We start from the raw sequence: 15,894 nt of genomic DNA, 5'->3' as shown, positions 1-15,894 counted from the left end.
GCCCTTGAGGCGGGAGGTAAACCAAGCAGATCAAGAGAGCACCCCAGGCGCTCTGAAATTAGGTCTGTTGAAACCACAGGCCATAAAAGTAGGCTAGGGGCCTGTGTGCTAAACATAATAAATTCGGTAGCCCGCTAAGAAAAAAAATTCAAATCAGACCTAAAATCTCCAAATGTGAGATAGCCAGAATGTCCAGGGTACAGTAGAAAATCCCATCATACCAAGAACCAGTAAAATCACAACCTGAAGGAGAACAATAATTATCTGATGTCAAAAGTGAGAGGGGTCAGATGTTAGTTTTATGGGAGCAACTGGTCACACTCTGTGTACCTGTGGTCTGACTGCTTTCAAGCCCTAGTGACCGAGTTGAGTGGGGTTGCCACAGAGACCCAATGGCTCAAAACCCCTTAAATATTGATTGTCTGGCCTTTTACAGAAGTTTGCTGACCCCTGCAGTAAGGCCATCAAAGACACAATGGTCAATTTTTTGGAGATATTTTCTTCTCCCCCTCCCTTTTTTTGTTTCCTTTGGTTTATATTATAGAGCATTAGGTTCCTTATCTCGGTGTCTCCATTCTCGTCCTGTGTTTTTAAACTTTCTTCTTTGTTTGTAGCCTCATTGTGTGGCAAGCAGCCTCCCCCCTTGGGAGATGGACCCCGTTTCCTCCCACTCTTCTTTGTCCCTTATGGCCACTGTCCGCTCTCTTAACCCTCCTGGGAGATGTAGATTTTGGTAAGATCTGTCCACTAGATGGGGTTTTCTCTCTCTGCTCACATAATAAGACTTGAGAGAGTTGGGGGAGTCCATAAGGTATTTAGGACTGTGTTTGGACATATAGCGGTGTCCCAGGAGGGCCCAGAGCCCTGCCCTAATAAAGGAGACTCTTGGTAGTTGATCCTTCCAGGTAGGGGCTGTGCCAAGAGGGAACAAGAGACACAGCTCAGGGAGGACAGGCAGAAGGTTGGATGTCAGGTAGGAAAGTCAGCAAGAAGAAGAGATTGTTCAGGTATGAAGCAAAGACTTCCTGTGCCCCAACACTTGGGAATTTGGAGGAAGTCTTTGGAGATTGGAATGACAGCTCTCCAAATATCAACAGCACAGTCTGTTGATCAGGCAAAATGGCTTTATCATTTAGCACTGGAAGGGAGAACACCACATCCGCAGGGCCTTGTCCGTGTCTCTGAGTGGGGAGAGCAAATTCCGAAGTTGAGAATTTGAAGTTCAGTTTACAATACAGGGTCTTGATTAGGGTTAGGTACAGATCAAGATCCAACAGTTCAGGATTGGTGTAAACAACTAGGCAAGGATTTTGAGGCAAGGCATTCAAAGGATTATAGGGTACAAACTGTTGATGGTTTCCATTACAGAGTTGATGGATATTTCAGGAAGTTTCTTTAAAGAGCTGTCAAACCATTTTGGGGGTGGCAGGCTCTTGGAATATTAAACTAATGCTAATGAGGGCAGTGGAATAGTAAATCTGTGTTAAGGGAGGTAGTAAGGTGTGTGTGTGTGCGTGTGTGTGTGTTGCTTCTAAAGATCCTTGAAGCACGGCTTTTAAGCTTAGCTGAGGACTTTGGCCAAGTGAAGTGCCTAAGACAGGCAAGGACTGACCCCTGACCCAGAAGGCAGACTTAAAAGTAGCTTCTGAAAATGCTAAACCAAAGCCCCCTTGATGCTGGCATCACATTGTTTGGTCTACTTGAAGCCTGACCGATTGAGCTACTGAAGGTGCAAGAAATCTGTGAGCCCAGGAGGCTCTGCCAACCAAGCAAGCCACCCCAGTAACTTGGGGATAAGGAGTCCACGTCAGGAGGTGCCTGATGCTAATCCTTTGATTACTAGTGGATAAACTGGTATTCATTGATATCTGGCCTGTGAGGGACTGGACCTTTCAGGTGTCTCTCAAAACCTGCTCCGAGGTTTGCAGCTCTGAGAAGTCTGAAACAATCAGACTCAGGAAGCCCCTGGGCCTCTGCTTCCCCCTTCAGGTCTCTCCTTGGTCAGATTTGAGCTCCTTGAGCTGGATGAGGTTAGGTTTTAGTCTCTTTATCATGGTTTCAGTTGCTGACCAAGAAAGAATTCATTAAAAATGTAAGCCAATGGGCATTTATTTGGGCAATGAGAATTGCAACTGGGGGAGACAGTTCAGGTAGAAACCTGATTCTTGTTTCAAGGGAGACAAGGGGGTGAAGTTATAAAGGCAGAAGAATGACATGCTGTTCTCTTTCAGATCCTCTAAGCAAAATAGGGTTTGAAGCTAGGTTAACTGGGATTGCTTGGGTTAGTATACAGATGCAGTGTTGAAACTTGTCAAATCCATTGGCTCCTTTCAAAGTGAAGAACACCAGTGATTCAGGTCTCATGAGGAGGGAGGTAAGTCCAGGCTGAGGGCTTGCAACTGGCAAAAAGTTCATGGTTCCTAGGATGCACATAAATTCCTCCTCCGTGATGGCCTCCTGAGCCTATTTTAGAAGAGACTTTCTTAGCTAGCCTTGCTTACTCCTTTTTAAAATCTCCTTTTACACAGCTTTATTGAAATAAAGCAATAAAATCTGCGGCCGCTGGTTTTATTAGCATTCACTCCTGTGATTTGATTTTGTAGTACATACACCATTCATTATTTGTACTATGAAAAATGGGCCATAGGTTTTTTTTTTTTTCCCTCCCTGTGACATTTGCTTATCTGTGAAGTTCAACGTGACCTACATATGGTTGATTTTATAACCTCAGAGTTGACATTTTCAGGGGTGGATCTCTGAAATTTCATTTGGGGCCCCATTCTGTACCTGTGCTATAAGATGGTGATGCCCCTGATTCTAGAATGCCAGGAAGAAATGAAACTTTGGCATTTTGTTCTTAAAGACCACAAGTGATGTTGATGTGCTTCAGAAAAAAGTGTTAAAGGCTCAGACGTGAAACTTACATAATTAAAGTAAGTGGTTCAACTTTTCCAAAGGCTGGTAGCAGTAGGTGAGCCTACTCGTTGATGCTTGTGCTTTGCTCTTCTGTTGCTAAGCCCATAGGAACCTCGAAGGAGGGGTACCTACCTGGGTGGCTCGGTGGGTTAAGCATCCAGCTCTTGATCTCAGCTCAGGTCTTGATCTCAGGATCATGAGTTCAAGCCCCGCCTTGGGCTCCGTGTTGGGTTCCACACCGGGCATGGAACCTACAAGAAAGAAAGAGAGAAAGAAAGAACCTTGAAAAGGAGAGGAAATGCTTTAAGGATTTGCTGTTGGTATTGTTGCATACTGAAAAGTGCCATATTCATCTTCTCATAGGTGCTCTTAATTAAAATTAGTTGTGGAAGAAGCTAAAATGTGTTATTCCAAAGTCTGAGGAAGACTCTTCATCTGTGCCTCCCAGTCTTAGAACTCTTAGAGCAGTAATAACTGTGATATACAGCTCCAAGGCTAGGAATCCTTCATCTCTTTGATGGTTCCTTCAATTTCTTTTGGAGCTTGATGAAACTAATATGAAGGGAAGATGACATCAGTTGTGTTAGTTCAGTTTTGTATCACATGGAAAAGGGGGAGAAAATGAATCTTTAGGGAATGTCTACTGTGTGTCAAGCCCTGTGCTAGACTCAGTTTACCCAGAAAGATGTTGGAGTCCATCAGGTTCCTGGTTATTGATAAAACTCTAGCACAGAGTTACTTAATGGGGCGGTATTGGCATTTTGAGCAGGGTGGGACATGTTTTAGGAGGACTGTGCCCTGGCCTGTGAGGCATTTATCATGCTCCCCCCCGACCCCCGCCACCACTCAGTGTCAAAGCATTGTAACTGTCAAATCTCCCCCACTGCTGGTTCAGGTGCTTCCCTACCCCCACCCCCAAGCAGGCCGTCCTACCTCTGGCACTGGTGAGAGGCTCTCAGTTATGTTGAATACTTTTCAGAGAGCAGGTATGTGGATTCCATTTCTGGGCATGCTCTGTTGTAATGGAGTAGAAAATTCTGTAAGTCAATTCTGTGTTTTTATTACCTGAGATTTACGTAATATTTTATGCTTGTGAAATAACAAGTATTTATTCTATACTATATAATTGGAATATAGTTCTTTTTATTGACTAAAAACAAGTGTATCCCATATGGTTAATGGCTTGATTTTACTCACCTTTTCTCTTAAGCATTATGGTATCATCCATAATAGTCAAGAACAATGTATATTACCTGTTTCTTCATTATGTTTTCTTCTTCCCTTTCAACACCTCATGTTTCTAAGACAAGATTTTATGGTGGGAATTTACAGAAATGTTGACTCTGACAAATAGCTCAAAATCCGCTTCCCGCTGTCAGCTCTCTATATAGAACCGTCAAAGAACACACAAACATTTTGTCTTGTGCAAAGTTAAATTTAACCAGTTGGCAGTTTCTTGGTAAACCTAAACTGATAATAGAGATATTATCCTTTACTAAATCTTCAGCCATATTATGCTAATCGAGTGTAATGATTTCTGTAGACTTCGTGTCAGAAATCAGTTCCTTTGCACCTCAAAGAAGAGTGAGACTGGGGATTCATTTATTCATTCCACAGATATTTTTACTGTACTTGGGATATATCAGTGAACAGCACAGATAAGGATCCCTGCTTTCACACTGGGCCAGATGAACACAATAAGTAAATGACAAGTTGGGTTGGAAGGTGGTAAGTGCTATGCAGAAAAATTAGTAAGGAAGATGGGGGGTGCCAAGGGTTGGGCTGGAGATACAGGTTTTTTTTTTTTTTTAAGGATTTATTTTTTTAAGTGATCTCTACACCAAAGGTGGGGCTCGAACTCACCACCCCGAGATCAAGAGTCACACGCTCTACCGACCAAGCCAGCCAGCCGCCCCCGGAAATACAGTTTTAATTAATGTAGCTCAGGAAGTTTTGCTGAGAAGATGACTTTTAAGCAAAGATCTGAAGGCAGAAATGAATACTCATTGAGCCCCTGTTGTGCCCCCAGGTACTTTTTTAGGAGCCAGAAGAGCCAGGTATAACCTTTATAATCTGCAAAAAATAATTTGCATGGCCAAAGGATCGATGTGCACATTGAGGTGACAGCTCCAAGCCATGTTGGTGCAATAGGCTTAACAGTGATTTTAAAAAACTCCTTTTTGAAGTAACGGCACCTATTTTGATAAGTAGGATTGCAGTGGATGAGCTTTTTTTTTTTTTTTTTTAAGCTGATGACTACACAGAATGATAGAAAACAGCAGGTATCTGTTTTCAAAGAGAAATAGAAAAATAAGGCTGAGCATGTAATGAGTTTTGTGGCCCAAGTCCAGGGGTCCCTACAGAATTATTGCTTCTTCCTACCTGGTGACATCTTGAGGATAACAAGGATCTTCTGGGGAAGACAGTGACAAAGCCAGAGTTATGGCCTTAAATTAAGGATGGCTTTCGTGTGGGCAGCTGAAAGAACAGTGGACCAGAGTCTAGAAACCAAGAGTTGGCTGCAGCCTCTGATGCTGAGCAGCCCTGGGACCTCGGCAGGTTGCTTGGCCTCCTCCCCTCCATCCCAAAGAGGAATGACTGTTTGCTAGGCATGCACTTTATGTGCATGATCTTGTTTAGAAAGTTGTGGAACACGAGGGAGATCAAACTCACAAGCTACAGTCAAGTTCTTTTCTAGTTCTTGATTTCTTCTCTCCTTGATTTGTCAATTCCAAGATGCAAGTAGACTGTGGCTTATCTGCAGCTTATGGATTGAGTCCGGGACACAAAATATGGTTCTTTGGGGCCATCAGAGCTTCCGCTGTGGTGTAGGGCTGGCTCTAGAGTTTCTGGGTTTTCTCTTCCTCCTGGCATCTCACATGGTGTTAAAGTCACATCCGATTTAGCATTTTTAGGGTGGAATGGAATGGTTCATGGCTGGCTTCACTGTAATCTCACTCATGCAAATGCCAGCCTGAAATTCCACTTCTGTTTCTTGAGCTTCAAAGAGACTGCCAAGGAGCTACGCATTGGAGCTGGAGGAAAAGCAGGGAATCAGCCTTGCTCTGAGGCCAAGCCACGGTTCTTCCACTGTCTCCGATAACCTTTCGGAGTGAAAGAACCTTAATGACAGTCGCAAAGACTTCTACCTTTAACATATATATCATTGACTTGCCTTCAGGAGATCAGTAAAATGATAGATGCAGATGGCCCTAACGGGCCCTTTTAACTCAGGGGGTTCTAAAATGCTCTTGCGATCAGAGCTGCACCTGTGTGCCTCTGGAGAGATTTACTTAGATTTCACCCAGGCCTGCACTGTCAAAGCGCTGACGTGTACCGAACACCCTCTGAGCGGACTCTCACGCCACCCGTAGTCTGGGGGTAATGCTTCCTCTCCCCACTTTCCTCTCTTGTCGGGCCCCCCGGGTGTCAGAGCTGCTCCCCAGCCTACTGAATGGAGGACTGCCCTCTCTCACCCCCTTGCTGTCTTCCCATTTTGTAGATGATGAACCAGGTGGAAGGACAGCAGAAGAACCTCGTGCACGCCATCGAGTCTCTGCCGGGTTCTGGCCCCCTCACTGCCTTGGACCAGGATCTGCTCCTCCTGAAAGCTACCTCCGCTGCGACCCTCAGCTGCCTCGGGGAGTGCCTCCACTTGTTGCAGCAGAGTGTGCAGCAGGTGGGCCAGCCCAGCCACAAGCCAGGGGCCTCAGGTAAGACCGCCCGGTGGGCGGGTTTGCCCATGAGTATCTGGGGTGCGTGTCTGTGTACATATCCCCCGTGGCCTTCCTCCTTTAAATCCGCCATATCCACCTTCCACCTGTCTCTCCATTTATTACACCTGTTTCTCCATTTGTCCCTCCCTCCTTCTCTACCCAGTTTGGGATATCTTTTTCTTTGACTAATTAGAACTATAACATCCCACGAAAGATTTAACTGATGTGTTTACATGAATACGTTGGAACTCCTTTCAGGCTTGCTGGCATCTTGTTCTATATCTCATTCCACTTGTGACTTGGCACTCTATGCTGTGTTTCTGAGATACATTGCCATGCCGTCCATTTTTCTAACTGCGCCTTGATGTGCGTCTGCCATGATGTACCTCACACTGTGGTGAAGGATACCCACATTGCTTCCCGTGCTCGGCCCTGCTCGCATGGCTCAGGGAGCATGCTCCTGCATGCCTCCTCCTAGACCTATGTGAGCCTTTCTCTCCAATACATACCAGGAGTATTTCTAGCTCTTTATCAAGAAGCTAGAGATAATAATACACTCAGTGAAGATGCCTCAATCCTTTTGGAGGAGGACTTAATCAATAAGCAGATACAAAGATATTAGAGAAGATAAATTCAGCGATGAAGGTGAACTTAGCTTGAAGTTGGCCGTGTCGTGTATAATGACAAAGGATTAGAATGAAGAGACCAACAGAAGCCTCCTTGTGCTTTGTTGCCCGGGGTTCACTTACTGAGGAAACGAGACAACTTAGATGATAAAAGCAAAGTTAGCTTATGAGTGATGGTCTGTATTTCATGCTTTTCTCAAGTCCTCTTTGCCCTCTGTTGCACTGAGTTTAAGAGGGATGTTGGTTTTCCAGAGAAGTTTCTTTCTGTCCTACCCACCCTCATTTACTGAGCTCCGATCCTGCCAGAGTTTGGCCTTTGCTACACCTTTTCTGAAATCTTCACAGACTAGATGATATTACGCCCATCATTCAGATGAGATGCTGAAGCTCATAGTGGGTAAATGACTCTCGCCCAAGGCCACCCAGCCAATTAGCCGAGCTGAGGCCAGAGACGGGTGCTTCCTGGTGTGGTGGACGCCTTCCTCTGCCTGGGGTTCCTTCTTAATCCAGAACAGACCACCAGTCGCCTCTGGGGACCCTTCACGGGGGCCAATGATGCTGCCTTGCTCACATCACAACTGTCTCACTGGCAGGTATTTCTTTTCTTTACTTTTCTCCTTATTTTAAGAATTTCAGACTTCCAGAAGAGTTACAAGAACACTATGAAAAATTCTCATATCTCCATCTCCAAATTACCCCAGTGGTAACATTTTATGACATGTGCTTCATCATCTCCCTTCTCTCTCTCTCTCTCTCTCTCTCTCTCTCTCTCTCTCTCTCTCCAAGCATATTATAATTTTCTAACCACCTCAGAGTAAATTGCAGACATGCTCTATCTTTCTTATATGCTTCAGTATATATTTCCTTAAAAAGAAAAAGGACACTATATATAATGTCCTTTATATAATGTCTCCTATATAATGACAGCCTAGTGGTCAAAATCAGTAAATGAACATGAATACAATCCTATTCCCTAATCTGTAGTTCTCACTAAATTTTGCCAATTACTCTCTCAATGTCCTTCATAACAAAAGTTCTGGTGCGGGATCCAGCGTGTGTGTGTGCGTGTGCGTGTGCATGTGCGTGTGTGTGTGTGTGTGTGTGTGTGTGGTCAGGCACAAAGTGAAGGTGCCCAGAACTGCTTTTCTATCTTTCCTCTTCCTTCTCAGCTTGAAAAATGAAACTCTAATGTTGCAGCCCCCCATGGGACTCCTTGATATTTTCAGATCTGGACTGAGTCTCAATGACCCCGTTGGGGCTGGGGCACAGATTCTGAGTTACACTGGGGGGCTGTTCAAGGCGTCTGTAATCTCTCCCACGGAATATCGTAACTTCCAGCCTCTGCAACCTAATGGGTGCATTCAGGAATGTTTCACTGGTAAATATACACTTGAACCATTTTGTTATTCCTAAAATGAATCCCTGGCATCTTTCTTCAGGGCTGGTTTCTACCAACTTTCTAATTTTTTTCCTGATTTTCATTGGGGAAAAATGGTGTTTTTAAGAGCTTGGAAGGACAGAGCTCCAGGTAGAATTTCAGATGTGATGACAGGTTGAAATGGAAGTTATCTGGGAGGACCAAGCAATATCCCTGAAATTACATGTACAGCGTTACTTCCTGCGTCTCCCCTGCCCCTTCCTACACCCCTGCCCCATTTGACTGTCCTTCCTCCCTTGCTTTTAGCCACTTTTGTTGTTGTTTTTATACTATATTTACCATATTCATATTAAAAACATACTCATCCAGTGACAGCAAACTTATGAATCGCTATAGTTTGCCACTTCTTTGGTCATTTTTATTTTTCACTGAAGTATAGTTAACTATAATAAATTAGTTTCAGGGGTCCAACATAGTGATTCATTATATATATATATATATACATTACAAATTATATTATATATACATTATATATATTATATATACATTATATATACATTGTATATATATACACACATTACAAAATGCTCACCACAGTAAGTGTATTATAATATTATTTTTTAAAAAGATTTACTTATTTGATTAAGAGCAACAGAGAGCATGAGCAGGAGAGGCAGAGGGAGAGAGAGAGAGAGAGAGAGAGAGAATCTCAAGCAGACTGTGCTGAGTGCTGAGCTCGTTGCAGGGCTTGATCTCATGACCCTGAGATTGTGACCTGAGCCAAAACCAAGAGTTGGAAGCTCAACCGACTGCCCCTAAGTGTATTACAATATTATTGACTGTATTCCCCAGGCTGTGCCTTTCATCCCTGTGACTTACTTATTTTATAACTGGAAGTTTGTACCTCTTCATCCCTTTCACCCACTCCCCATTCCCTCCCCTCCTTTTAACCATTTTTTATCAAGGAACTTGGCTGAAGGTCGGAGGATAGAAGGTGCATGAAGCATCACAAAGGTCATTTTGTTTTCTTTTCTTCTTTTAACTCTCCTAAAAATTTCATATAACAGCCCCTTAAGTTTTAAAACACTGTGCAGGTTCTTTTCAATCTCTGGCACACATTGGGGGAAGCATTGAATTACTTCCTGCATCCAAAACATCATACTTGCTTGCAGTTAAAATGGAATTCCAGAATTTCAAGCTAATGGAAGAAGAAAATGTGGCAACCTGGGGAGTGTCAGCACAAAATATCTTTGTTTAGAATCTCAGGGCTCTTGAACTTGACAGTAGTTACAGCAGCCTGACTCCCACGTATAAAAGCATAATGCTTATATCTAAGGAGTGCCATCCTGGGTTGATGGAAATAAAAATCTCATTACAGCGAAACTCCCATCAGAGTTTCCTTTAAATGTTCGATGGGCAGGGAGGCACAGATTGCTCACAGAATACTAAATATCCACACACATTGTTCTTGATTCCTCTTTGCTTTCTGACCCTCCCACTGTTGTATTTCTTCTGAAAGAAATTTTCTGAATCAGAAATTAATTTGTGGGCATATAGCATTTCATCTTCCATAGCATTTCATCATATCTTCTGGGGAACCAGTTGGCTTTGGAGCCTTTGTCTGTAAATGTTGCTCCTTAATGCTCATTTCATCTCAAGCACACGAGCGACTGACCTGAAATCCAAAAATGCTTCAGTATTCGTCTGCCCACCATTTATGCGTTTTGGACTCCTAGACCTGTCTCTGATCTTATCTCTAAGATACAGTGGCCTGAAACGTTTCATTTAATTTCCATTTATGGAGAAGTTTGTAATTCAGATTAATCACATAACTTGCCCTTTTGGCCACGACTCCTGTAGTTCTGTTCCTGGGAACTACTAAATCTACTTGAATAGCTTGGAGGCAAATGATGGATGGGGGCGGGTGGGCAGGTATCCGTTCTCCTCAGTCTAGATACGTGCCTCTGTCTCTACTTGGAAAGGTGGGTAGGACTTCACTCACAGTTGGAAAAAGCTGAACTACTTGGGGGTCTGGGCTTTGGATGGGTGAGTTGCCAGTGTGGGAGAGAAACTGGACCTTTGGAGTGGTTTGGGGTGCAGAGTATTCTGTTGTTGGCATTGCTTCTGGTTAATTCCTTGCTTGCAGGTCTTGATCTGGGGAGCATGGTTCAGGAGTCAGAGCAGACACCTGTAACCAGACAAATACATTCTAGTGCCAGGTAAGAGCTGGATGCTGACAGTGTGGTCGGTGCAAGGCATGCTGGGAAAAAATGCTGAAGTCAGAACTGCCTGAGCAAGTGACAGCAGAGCCTTGGGGAATTGCAGCAGGTGACCCACGTGCCCTTGGACATAAATCAGGACAAGAGATCAAGAGATGTGTCATCGAAGAGGGGAGAACCAGAGCAGAGTTTAATGTGCTTTTCTTAACTTATCCTTCCAATAACTTTTTCATTCTCTTGTAAGGTTTGTGGGGCTTGTCAGTTAGAAGCCAGTTGCATTGGCCTTTCCGTTTGGGGGTTTGGCATAAAGGGTAAATAAGTGAGCCTCTCATAAGGCCTTCGTGGCCTCTCTGGCTGGGTGGCCTTCTTCCTTCTGCTGTGCTTCTCTTTTTTTCCAGAGATGTCCTCAGACTGCCAGTGTTCCTCTCTTTCCACTTTGTTGTCTCTGTCTCTTACACCTTCTTTCCGGACACCTTCTGCTTCTGGTGAGGATGTGCCACACACGAGTCACCTTCCCTCATTTTGTGGTTAAAAGCCAAGATGGAAACGTGATGATTCCTCCAGTAAATAGCATATTGGAGAAAAAAAGAAAAACTAGCATTGTAGAATATTTCAGGTGGGTGGATTTTGTTGTTGTTAGAGCTATCCAAAGGGAGATTTTGAGTGGCACATTCTCCCTAAAGAAAGCAGTTGGATACTAACATCATAGCTTTCCATTGTAAATGTGCCTTCTGTTGTCTTCAGGTTTGTAGATATCCATCTTTCTCTGTCTTGGAAGACTTAGATTTACTGAGCATCGGATGCATGAAGTCACTGTGTTGCAGGAAGAGGGTTGGGTGCTGTCAGAGGCCTCTTAGCCCCGGCATGGAGCCTGCAGCCCTCAGCACTCCAAGCAAGCCTGAAGCTAAGGCCAAGGACAGATGAAAGCAGTTCCACAGTCCAGCCTTACTGCCCACAGTTAAAACTTCTGTTGCTTTCTTTCTGCTTCTAGTTGGTTCAGGGAACTAAACCATATACAGTTGCTTTCCTTCCTCCCTGTGTTGTCCTATCGACTATGGTGTGTTGTGTGAGGGGTTGCAGGTGTGTGTAAAAAGCCTCTTTTAAGGACTGGATTTGCCATTCGGTGGACCACTCTCCGCCTTCCTGTTCTCTTCTGTTCTGTCATCTTCCATGGTCTCCCTGCTCATGAGCGTCAGGGTGTTCCCAGACGGAAAGAAAGCCAGTGGATCTCCAGCTACTTGAGTTGACAGTTTGTCAGCAGCCACATAGTAATGTCTGTTCCTAGTTGTCCTTCCATTGGTATGTCTCGGTCTGTTTTCGACCTTCTTCCTACTTGAGACCTCCTTCCTACTGGAGAACCTACTTTTGACCATCTTCCTACTTGAGTCACTTTCTATAGGTGCGGCATATTTTCTCAACTGTCAGGCGCCATAGTAGTAAAACACACCATTATCCTCAGTGCTCCTGAGAAGGAAAAAGCTGCAGATGAAATCTGACACGATACTGACTGTAGGATAAACTTGTTCCGGAGCGTTTGGGAAATGGGTGTGTCTTAGAATTAAGGAAGTATGGTCTAGACTTGAGTTTGTTTTAGGACACAGTCTTGAGAGTCTGCCTTTCAATAGAGTAACGTAGTCCATTTATTTATTTAAACTGGTGTTTGTTTTCCTGGTAGGGTAATCCTTTATGCTTTTTGTTTTCCTGCTTCCATGTGGCTTTTCTTTTTTTTTTTATTTCTTTAAAGATTTTATTTATTTATTTGAGAGAGAGAATGAGAGATAGAGAGCATGAGAGGGAAGATGTTCAGAGGGAGAAGCAGACTCCCCGCTGAGCAGGGAGCCCGATGTGGGACTCGATCCCGGGACTCCAGGATCATGACCCGAGCCGAAGGCAGTCGCTTAACCAACTGAGCCACCCAGGTGCCCCTCCATGTGGCTTTTCTTGTTTTCTCTTTATTTTGCTACATAGGTTGTACTTCCTCGACTCATCATCTTTAGTGTTTCGGGAACAATATGTATATAAATTCTAGTAACAGTTACTTTTTTTTTTTTTAGTTTTTAATTTTTAAAATTTATTTATTTGAGAGAGAGAGAGAGAGATAGTGACAGAGATAGCAAGAGAGAGCATGAGCGGGGAGGAGAGGAAGAAGCAGGCTCCGCACTGAGCAGGAAGCCCGAGGTGGGGCTCAGTCTCAGGACCCCGTGATTATGACCCGAACCGAAGGCAGATGCTTAACCAACTAAGCCACCTAGGTGCCCCTGTTTTTGTTTTTGTTTCCTTAAGATTTTACTTATTTATTTATTTTAGAGGGAACGTGCTCATGAGCTGGGGAATGAGGAGAGTGAGAGGGACAAATAGACTCCGTGCTGAGCACAGAGCCCACCGTGGGGCTCGATCCCATGACCCTGAGGTCATGACCTGAGAGACAAAACCAAGAGTCAGATGCTTAACTGACCTAGCCACCTGGGTGCCCCGACATTGTGTTTTTCATAAGCATTCTTTAACCTATATTTTCTCTCTCTTTTTTTCCTCGCTTGTTTTGTTTTTTTAAATTCCACATATGGGTGAAATCATATAGTATTTGTCTTTCTCTGACTGACTTATTTCAATTAGCATTATACTCTCTAGCTCCATCCATGTTGTTGCAAGTGGTAAGATCTCATTCCTTTTTATGGCTGAGTAATATTCGTGTGTGTGTGTGTGTGTGTGTGTGTGTGTGTGTGTGTGTGTGTTGTCTTTATCCATTCATCTATGGACGGGCACTTGGGCTGCTTCCATAATTTGGCTATTGTAAATAATGCTGCGATAAAGATAAACTTAACCTGTATTTTTCTAATCATCAAAGTCAAGAATGACACTTCTTTTTGACTCTCTCCTTTAGTGATGAAAACTCAGCATACTTTAATTTCCTGTTTCTCTGCTTCTGCTTCCCTATTTTTGATAATATAATATGGGGGCTATTGCTAAGATTTTAATATTAATTTAATACTTAATGTGATAATGATTAAATCTCTTTAAAATAATTTTGATTTTATACTCAGCCATGTAACCATGTTTAGAAAAATTATTTCAGTTCACTACCAGGCCTGGGACTGGGGTGAGGTATATGAGGCACTCACCCTGAGCACACATTTAGGGGTGCCAAATAATTAAGATGAATGATGCTTTAATGACATGTTTCTGAACCAAAATTAATGCAGAAATAATCCAGGATGAACAAAATATCAAAATTTTAAATTAAGACAGGATTCAGCACAGCAAGGCCAGAGACACTGAGTCTTGCAAGACTTTCCATTAATTTTGGTTTTAAAAATATTGTGTGAAAATGTCATTTATCCTGATTACTGAGTGTCTTCTTGGTGCCACTTTAAAATTTACACCCGAGGGGAGTGTCCTTCTTACTTCCCCTGACACCCCAGCTCTGCTCGGCTCTGTGTTTAATGGGGTTCAGTCCTTTTCATACACAACTTTTCCAGCCTTGGGTTCCTGATTCTGCTTCTTTTCTTCATATGTCGGCACATGTCCTCAAGTAGTTTTTTCCCCCAGAGGGTGGAAGCTTTTCTGAGTCTCTACAGTGCTCCGGGAAAGCATACAGTGTGTAAAGTTTAAGAATCTGGGCGCTAGAACCAGGCTGTTTCAGTTTTAATCTTGATTCTACCACTTACTGGCTATTTGCGCCTCTGTTTTTTTATCTAACAAATGGGCATAGTAGTAAGACCTACCTCATGGGTCATTTTTAGGATTAGATGAGTTAACACATGTAAGTTGCATACAGTAGTCCTTGCTACCTCAAAAGAGCTTCTTAGCAGAGGAAAGATCATTTGGCTGCAGAGAGCATTATCCCCTGGCCCCTTACCCCGCCCCCAAATCCGTAGACTTTTGTTTGCATTCCTCTCTTCACCTGTTCACCTTCTGACATCTAGTGTTGTAGCAAAATTCAAAACTAGTTTGTTTTCCTTTAAGGCAAGTCTAACTTTTCTACCTTAAAAGATTGGGAAAATATTCTCTTGATTTTTATTATTCAAAAATATTGCCAAACTTCATGAGCTAGGCATACATTATACTCCACTTTTCATATGAGTTTGAAATTCCAGCAATGAAAAGCCAAAAAAAAAAAGATTTCCAAGCTGTGTCTAGATGTGTCTTTTCCCCGTTGTCTTTGCTGGAAAGTGGTAGACTGTACCAGCGGCACCCAAGCTCTCTCTTCTGCTCAGGCTGTTTCTTCTGCCATTATTTGTTGTTTCTGTACCATTGACCTGATCTCTGTCTATCAGGGTCTCTTGGATCTCTGTTGTGTATTCTGCTTAAGGTGCTCTCTCCCTCTCCCTCTGCTGGGGAGGGAGAGAGCATCTTAAGCAGGCTCCACGCTCAGCATGGTGGCCAACAAGGGGCTCAACCTCACGGCCCTGAGATCATGACCTGAGCCAAAGGCCTTACATTAGAAATGTCAGAGATGGATTCTTCCTCTAAGCTTTGCTGAGGATTCCATTTCTTTTCCCAAGCTCTATATAATCTATCTCATTAGAGATAATGAGAAAAAACATTTTTTCTGTTTTTTAATTTAATTTCATTGTATTTATTTATTTGAGAGAGAGAGAGAGCCAGCGGAGAGAGCACAAGCGGGGGGGTCGGGGGTGGGGGGGAAGGAAAAGCAGGCTCCCCGCTGAGCAGGGAGCCAGACATGGGGCTTGATCCCAGGACCCTGGGATTATGACCTGAGCTGAAGGCAGCCGCTTAACTGACTGAGCCACCCAGGTGCCCCTATCTCATTTACTCTGTTAGAATTTCCCTCCTTCATCCTCAAATGAGGCAGGCCTGGCCAGACTTCCAAACTAAGTGATCATTTATTAGAGCACCTGGATTGGCCTAGGATGGGCTTCTCTCTGGTCCTCTCTCACTGGTTCTTTGATAATGCTGAATCCATAGAGTATATAGAAGACTACATTCCCCAGCATGCATTGCTACCCTCTCTCTTCCTGTGCTGGCTTGTGTCTATTCCTGAATGCCCTGTGTTACTGCCTGTGGGACTCTACTTCCTG

At 43.6% G+C, this 15,894-nt stretch overlaps 1 protein-coding gene across 4 annotated transcripts in view; it reads left to right on the top strand.

Moving 5' to 3' along the window:
* OSBPL10 (oxysterol binding protein like 10) overlaps positions 1-15,894 on the top strand; it is a 307,228-nt gene that overhangs the window by 227,645 nt on the left and 63,689 nt on the right. For all 4 annotated transcript variants that reach the window (XM_073901191.1, XM_073901195.1, XM_025883402.2 and 1 more), the window contains one exon: positions 6,419-6,629. In XM_073901191.1, the coding sequence (XP_073757292.1) occupies positions 6,419-6,629 (211 nt within the window). The remainder of the gene's footprint in view (positions 1-6,418; positions 6,630-15,894) is intronic.

This window comes from Callorhinus ursinus, unplaced genomic scaffold, assembly GCF_003265705.2.
Source record: "Callorhinus ursinus isolate GAN/ISIS: 27379988/994484 unplaced genomic scaffold, GSC_fseal_2.0 scaffold1, whole genome shotgun sequence".
In the NCBI taxonomy this organism is placed as follows: Eukaryota; Metazoa; Chordata; class Mammalia; order Carnivora; family Otariidae; genus Callorhinus; species Callorhinus ursinus.
The sequence above is the reverse complement of the archived record's forward strand: the minus strand, read 5'-3'. Positions and strand labels throughout refer to the sequence as shown.